Consider the following 7,376-nt stretch of genomic DNA (forward strand, 5'->3'; position numbering starts at 1 on the left):
TTGACCTAAATGAAATAGCACATTTACCATTTACTTGAAATTTGCACCCTCAGAAAATAAGTCAGCTCTGATTTTGAGGGATTGAATATAGCACTTTGCATAAATCTAAAACAAAGTAATGCATTTTGAAATCACTTTAGTACAACAAAATATGTAAAGTTAAGGGGAGGGAATGAATACTCCTGAGCGACCATCTACACTAATCTATTATCAGAATACTCCTGCTCAAGCCTTTAGAGAATTTGTAACAATATATTTTGTGTTTGAACATTGAATGACTTGCACTTTTTGTCTGAAATGACACAGACTACAAGTACTCAAGATCCAGAAGTGGCTCTCAGCTTTATTTACAGGGTAATTTAATCCATATGAGATGAATGGTAAAGGTATTCATTTTTAGGATCTAGTATGGTCTTACTGCTTTTAAGTGTGATCCTAGAAGTCTCCTACTGTGGGATTGTTTTGTCTGCAACCTTCCTAAAAGGCCAGAGTAAATTCAGAAACAGCACAGTTGAGGTGATATATGGTTTACATGACGGAAAAGAGGAGTTCAAACTAGTTCCAAAGATCTCTATTCATGTGTTCAAAAGGCAGAGCTGCATGTTCACCTTAAATATCAGAAGTTTACCTTTCCAGCAATACCAAATACAGGAATATTGTCGGTCAATATGTCCTCATATTGCAGTTACAGTTAGTTTGGGCGTTGGTGCACATTAAAGCACACAGAGGTGAGAAACCGACCGCTTGGAGTCAGGAGCTGTGGTTCTCAGCTGATTTCACTGATTAGCACACCTTCAGCCAGAGAGGAGGAACGAATCAGTGAGCTCAGATGGTGTGTTTGGCTAGAATTAAATCCTTTTTGGCCTCTGTGGCACATGGTGGAGAACCACTGGTCTAGCAGGTAATTTCACTGATTAGTTCCTCCTCGCTGGTTGAGGTTATGCTAAACAGTGAAATCAGACGGTGTGTAGTGTGGTTAGAATGAAAACGTGCAAACTCTTGGCACTCCAAGGCATGTGGTTGACTATTCCTGCTCTGGAGTATGGCAATTGCTATACATTGAAGTGTACTATTAAGCTTTTTGTTATGTGGTTTGGATTGTGCGTATTGTGGATTTAAATAAGAACATAATAAAAAAAAAAAAATCTGTGTCTGTGTTAGTCTGTTCAGTTCAGAGCGGTCTGCACTCCAAGTCCAGCACAACATGGTGAACATGAGGTGCGTATGATTTAACACGCTCTATGTGCTGGATGTTCGTTATCCACGGTGCACCGGTGATGTCCTCTAACAGAGAGGCGATGCGGCCGGCCGTGTCATCGGCCCAGTCCTGCCAAACCTCTCTGTCAGTCTTCTTTCCAGAAGCCCTCTGGGCTGCTTCATTCGTAGCTGGAATGAGCGCCGTGTCCCGTAGCGGTGAGGTCACATTCTGGTGAATGTGTAAAATGCCTCCGTTTGTTTTCTTAAGCAGGCGACAGGCGACGGGCCAGCCGTCCTCTGAGCTCGGTATGAGGCCCAGGTTCACTCTGTCAGCGAGATCACACAGTGGGAGCTGGGAAAAAATCAACCAACCATTATATTGGCTAGAGTTTCTGTGTATAAAATGCTTAAGTATTGGTATAAATGGCAGGCTATTTGAGTTTGTATTTGAAAAAAAAGGGGGCAGGCAGTCTGTATGTATACTGTATATGTATATAAATGACAGAGTTTAATATTTCGTGTTTTTAATGTATATGTACATAGGTTGTTATGCATGAGTTGGGTTGCTCCTGTCTAAAAAAATCAACTAGTAGTTCTTTAAAGAGCAAATCAACACTAAATCACATCGGGTAGAAAACCGTTGCTGCACTGCTCTCTATGGGTGGAAAAGCCTGTTGGAGGTGTTTTGTATCAGCTGTCAAAGGCAAAACACCAGCTTTGACATCACTTTTCTGCCCCGTGTGATTTAGTATTGATTTGCTCTTTAACATTGTCTAATTCCTTAGTCTAAAACCCTAATAAAATACATCCCACATCCATGTTTTTATTTCTTCTGTTGCTATTTTATTACTTTCTCTTATTACTATTATCTGTAATACTTTTCTGTGAAGCACATTGAGCTGCTTCTGCATGAAAAGCACTTTGAATTGCCCCAGTGTATGAAATGTGCTATACAAATAAAGCTGCCTTGCCTTGCCTTGCTACATAAATACATTTTGACTTGACTTCTGTAGTTCCTGTAATAAAGCAAAAAGATTTTTAGAACTACAATGGGTTTACAAAATATTAGGATCGTCTGCTCGTTCCATGAAATAGACTGCGTGACTCCGGGTGAAAGCTAGGATTCCTTATTGATTTCATCTATTAAATTCACTGCAATTATAAAATTTTTCATTATTCAGGACACTGGTTGAGGATTTTTTAAGATTTGAGGCAGTAGAGACTTGGGTTGCAAAATGAGGTACAAGGAACATTAAGCTGCTGCTACTGTTTTGTACTCAGAGTAACTTAGAAAAGATCGATGCTTATTTTTCACTACAGCTGTGATTCCAGAGAAGTGCTTGTAATTACCTAGAAGGCACTTGGAGAACGTAAACCTCAGCTAACGCTGAACAATTCTCCAACTTGCTGTTACATCTAAAGACATAAGTCCTAACACTTAAATTTTATTTTAATTTTTTTAATTTTAGTCAAATTAATTTTTGACCCTGCAAACATACCCTTATAGTATTTATCTCTGTCAATTTCATAGTTATGGCTAAAAAATGACTATCATGGTGTAAATCCCAGATCCCAATCAGCCCCAAAATATCAATTGTTGCTTGGCCCAAAGCCTATCTGCCCATCAAAGTTCATGGAAATCCATTTAAAAGTTTTTGAGATATCCTGCTGACAGACAGAAAAACAAACTAATTAAAAGGGGAGAAAACACAATGTCCTTGGCGGAAGTATAATATAGTACCAATATTATAAATCAATGATAAATGCTCAGTCAACTGAAACCCTCCTGACTGAATAGTGAACTAATCAGTTAAAACGGAGGCAGAGCTAATACTGTCATTGTGTATCGACATAGAATAAGTTTGCTCCTTACTTGTCGATTGTCTCCCTGGTGAACAGTGCAGCGATCAGACACTCGGTTTCCCTCCAGGTTTTTCTTTAGCGCTTCGACGGCATCTGGGTTCCACTCACAAGCGTGAACATGGCTGGCTCCCGCATGCACCAAATATGGGAGAGTAAAGTATCCAATACCTGAGAATAAATACAGTTGTACATAACAAAAATGGCATCATATCAAAGTCAATACCACAATAAGGATTTTTCCCCGATATCGATATATATCACAGTATGGTTTACTTTTGCAAAATCACATGTTAAATAATCAAAGTGTGATGTCAAACAAAACTCATAATATTCCTTAAAATGTTTCATAAAGTTTTCAGAGAAAATGTGCTTGTTATCATCAATTTAGAGAAGGGAATTGTGTATCATAGTATCACAATGTCATCACATCATCGTGATATAATCCCACAGAAAGGCGATAGACTATAATATTGAATTGTTGCCCATCCCAATCATTCAAATTAAGTTTCATTACTACAGAACCGCAAATAATTGATGTGACGTTCAAGTAAAAAGGAATCATATCTTCTAATGTGTAAATATTGTTATAGCTTGAATGATTTAGCACCTGCGTACAAATCCACCACAGTCTCCCCTCTGCAGTCAAAAGCAGCTATCCGGAGTTTCTCTGTGATGTTTCCAGCTGAGAACATGGATTTGGTGACATCGAACTCATACCTGAAACAACGTTGGAGACTTTTGACACAGGCAACTTGATATGTGACACCTTCACAAGTTGTAGCAGTTTCCAATGCATGTACTCATGGCTTATCCAGTATAATTACTAGCTGCATATAACAGTTCCCCCCAGTGCTAAATCAACAGTACTGATTGATTAGGGCTGTGAGTTACCTGATCCCGTTGTCTGTATGCGTCACCCAGCTGTGTTCTCCCAGCAGCATCGTCACCACAGGAGATCTGAATCCGTCCCTGGAGATTCGACTCGTCTTTGCCAGGCGCTTTGCTCCCAAACCTTTGGCCACTGCACTCCAGAGCTCTTGACCTAGAAAAAAAAATCAATTAAATAAAGCATTATCCATGTTACTGTCCGTTTTATTGTTTTGTCCCAGGCTCAGCTGTCCTGGTGGGAGATCCCTCTTTGAATTTGCCTGCCAAAGGTTTTTTTTTCCTAATAAGGTTTTCTTGGTGCTTCGTTTTGTTTCCCTGTGTTTTACTTTGTTGCATCCTGTACTGCATCATTTTGTTTTGTGACTGATTGTTGATTAGTCAGATCTAGGCAGTGGTGGAAGTATTTAGATCTTTGACTTAAGTAAGAGTAGCAATACCACAGTGTAAAAATACTTTGTTAAGTAAAAGTCCTGCATTCAAAATCTTACTTAAGTCAAAGTACAAAAGTATTCGCATCAAAATATACTTATAGTAGCAAAAGTAAAAGTAGTCATTATGCAGAATGGCCCATTTCAGAATCATATATATCATGTTATTGGACTATAATTATTGATGCATTAATGTGTACATCACTTTAATATTGCAGCTGGTAAAGGTGGAGCTAATTTTAATTACTTTATATACCGCTGGGTAGCTTAACCTATAGAAATATATCATAATTTATTAGTTGATTTATCATTTGTATTAATAATTTAAATCTGCAAAGTAACTAGTAACTAAAGCTGTCAAATAAATGTAGTGGAGTAAAAAGTACAATATTTCTATCTGAAATGTAGTGGAGTAGAAGTATAAAGTAGCATGAAATGGAAATACTCAAGTAAAGTACAAGTACCTCTAAATTGTACTTAAGTACAGTACTTGAGTAAATGTACTTAGTTACTTTCCACCACTGGATCTAGGTAGGCTCATTCTCTGTAAAGTCCTTGGATGAATGTCTATATAAATAAACACAATTACTTTGCACACCTCTTGACCAAACAAAAGCACAATAGGATAAATTTTATGTCAATACCAATTTTCCTCCATACTGGCAGGGAGAAACAGTTGTCTCCCAGCAGGACTAAGTCTCCATGCCGCTGGCAGCTGTGAGGAATGTCCCCGCTCAGGTCCTCCGTCCATCTTTCTCCATGAGACTCCAACACCTCCTGTAGGATTTTCACTAGTTTACTCCCACTTGTCCTCCCCCTCTCCCTCTTTGACTGCTGAGGAGCCTGTTGTGACAGCAGGACAAAAACAGCAGCTGCATAAAAGACTGTCAAGGTGCAAATTATTGTCTGATGCTAATATTTAAGTGAAACAAAGCCCCCATTACCTGACTCCAGACAATTTCACAAATACTATTTGAAGCCACTCTGTCTTTGAGGGATTGTAGATCAAGCTGTGACAGACAGGATGGTAGGAGGGGCAGAAGTACAGTCCCATCACAGTCTTTATGTAAGCAGAAACTCAGGTCCAGAGCACCTCGGGACTGCAAATGTTTCCTTTGAAGAAAAAAATACATTTAAAGAGTAACGCTGCAACCAGTACAAAAAGCTACAGAAAACGTATTCAGCCGTTTTATCAATCAACCTGTTTGTTCCTACTGCCTACAAACTAGTGGTTCCCATGCTAACTGCTAGCTAACTTAGCATAGGCTGCTATTAACTGTCAAGCTGATTACCTGAACTGCTGTGCTTGACACTGCGACACACGAAGACATGGGGCCCCGTCCATTTACATCCAACAAACCTACACTAATAATATCTGACATAAAATAACTGGGAGAAAATTAACGCTAGTTCACAAGATGGGCAAGCGAAGTGGCTCAACAAAAACACCGGAGCATGTTTCTAGTCGGATTATTATCTAGGACGGACGATTTAAAACATAAAACTTTATTGTTAAAACAGAGTTTAACCCTCTCAAACCTTTCTGACTCCGGATAAGAACCCACGAAAAAGCTAGTTCGTGTTTGTCTTATAGACTCTGGTTAGCGATTGAAGAGTACACAACATACTTTTTTGCAAAATCTAAATAAATTGCAAGTGAGCATGAGGCCATGGCACTTTGGGCAAGTTGCCGCCTTGTGCCAATAGGTGGAGACAAACAGCCAGAAGCTCATGAAGGTCAATCTAGTTGGCAGTCTGGGTGTCTTTTAATAGAAAAAATATATTATCCTGGGTCTATTATAAAACCTCCTCGGTCCTGTTCAGTTGCACTCTTCAATAAAGAAGAAATGATTTTCAATCTTTTAAAATAAGTTGTGTCATATTTTACTATGTCATATTATCATTATCATGTGTTATATATGTCCCATTGGCCTATTACTGTAGCCAATATACAGTATAAGACTGCAATATCTTGTGATCTGCGGTTTTGTCCAGTTCCACAAATTCTTGTGCAAATAAGATAAGAGGACATAAAGTATTTGAAAAAAACAAGAGCGAGACAAAGAAATAGCTCAAGAAATAGCCTATATCTTTATGGATACTCTCATGAAAGAAAAGTATTCATTTTAATTATTTATTTATTTAAGTAAAAGTATTTCAGGATTGGCTGGAACTTAACGATTATATCAAAAGTAAAAGTGTTTTTCATATTTCAGAGATAGAGGGTATTTCTTCTCCAAAGCACTAACCTCTTTGGGGGATTTTCTTTGATTAACTTCCTTTCAAAGTTATCTGCTTTTAATGTTTTCATGCCAAATTGGTTTCATCAAATTGCAACCACAAGTATATGAAAGATTTAGGGGGTAAAAAGTAGAACGATTACTTTAAAATGCAATGAAATATACATATAAAGTTGAGCATGATTAGAATACTCAAATGAATGTATTTAAATATAGTCCTTGAGTAAAAATACTTAGTTACTGTTTACCACTGTAGGAACCATTCACACTGAATCTTCTGCCCTGTCAAGGTGTCAGATTTTGACGGTCTCATGGAGAACAGTTGTAAGTTATTAAAATTTCTCTTTCAAATAGCACAGATACATCATTGGATTTGTCATGCTACCCTTAAGCTCTCGGCTTCCTTTCACTTCAGAGCGCCTCGAGATGAAACTGCCCCTCCCTCCGCATTTAATCCACTCCTCATGTAATGAAAAGTGCCATCAGAATTATAATTCTGACTTTTAGCTGCCTGTAGTCATTAGTAGCCTACATTTGATATGCAGTTTGGCCAAGGCAACATCTGACAGGTCATGTATTACTAATGTCCTCCTCTGGTGCAGATGTAAATAGCAGGAATCCTGACTGATGAGATGTAGACTACAGTAGCTGCGACTCGAGCGGTTCACTGCCTCCGGTCCTGCAGCTTCCGCCGGGACGGAGGGTGAAGGATGTCTGGTCTCCTCTCTGGGTCATTTATGGCCGCAGCCTCCCCCGCTGC

At 38.7% G+C, this 7,376-nt stretch overlaps 1 protein-coding gene across 1 annotated transcript; it reads right to left on the reverse strand.

Annotated features, from left to right (window-relative positions):
- Positions 1–317: 317 nt before the first annotated feature.
- Positions 318–5,752, reverse strand: trmt12 (tRNA methyltransferase 12 homolog). Its single transcript, XM_071536403.1, has 7 exons — positions 5,669–5,752; positions 5,321–5,489; positions 5,021–5,219; positions 3,952–4,102; positions 3,668–3,777; positions 3,071–3,228; positions 318–1,549 (listed from the first exon to the last, which is right to left on the reverse strand). The coding sequence occupies exons 1-7, from the start codon at positions 5,719–5,721 to the stop codon at positions 1,172–1,174; spliced, it is 1,218 nt and encodes a 405-aa protein (XP_071392504.1). The 5' UTR covers positions 5,722–5,752; the 3' UTR covers positions 318–1,171.
- Between the last annotated feature and the right edge of the window lie 1,624 nt (positions 5,753–7,376).

The sequence above is a fragment of the Centroberyx affinis genome, unplaced genomic scaffold, assembly GCF_046629955.1.
Source record: "Centroberyx affinis isolate AG114_WGS23_722 - 3 ecotype Tasmania unplaced genomic scaffold, CSIRO-AGI_Caff_v1 ptg002870l_1, whole genome shotgun sequence".
NCBI lineage: Eukaryota > Metazoa > Chordata > Actinopteri > Beryciformes > Berycidae > Centroberyx > Centroberyx affinis.

Coding starts and splice junctions, on each gene's coding strand:
- trmt12 (XM_071536403.1), bottom strand. CDS start 5,721: ATGGACGGGGCCCCATGTCTTCGTGTGTCGCAGTGTCAAGCACAGCAG. Junction 3,778..3,951: donor CATACAGACAACGGGATCAG/GTAACTCACAGC, acceptor ACGTTGTTTCAG/GTATGAGTTCGATGTCACCA. Junction 1,550..3,070: donor ACCAGGGAGACAATCGACAA/GTAAGGAGCAAA, acceptor ATTTTTTCCCAG/CTCCCACTGTGTGATCTCGC.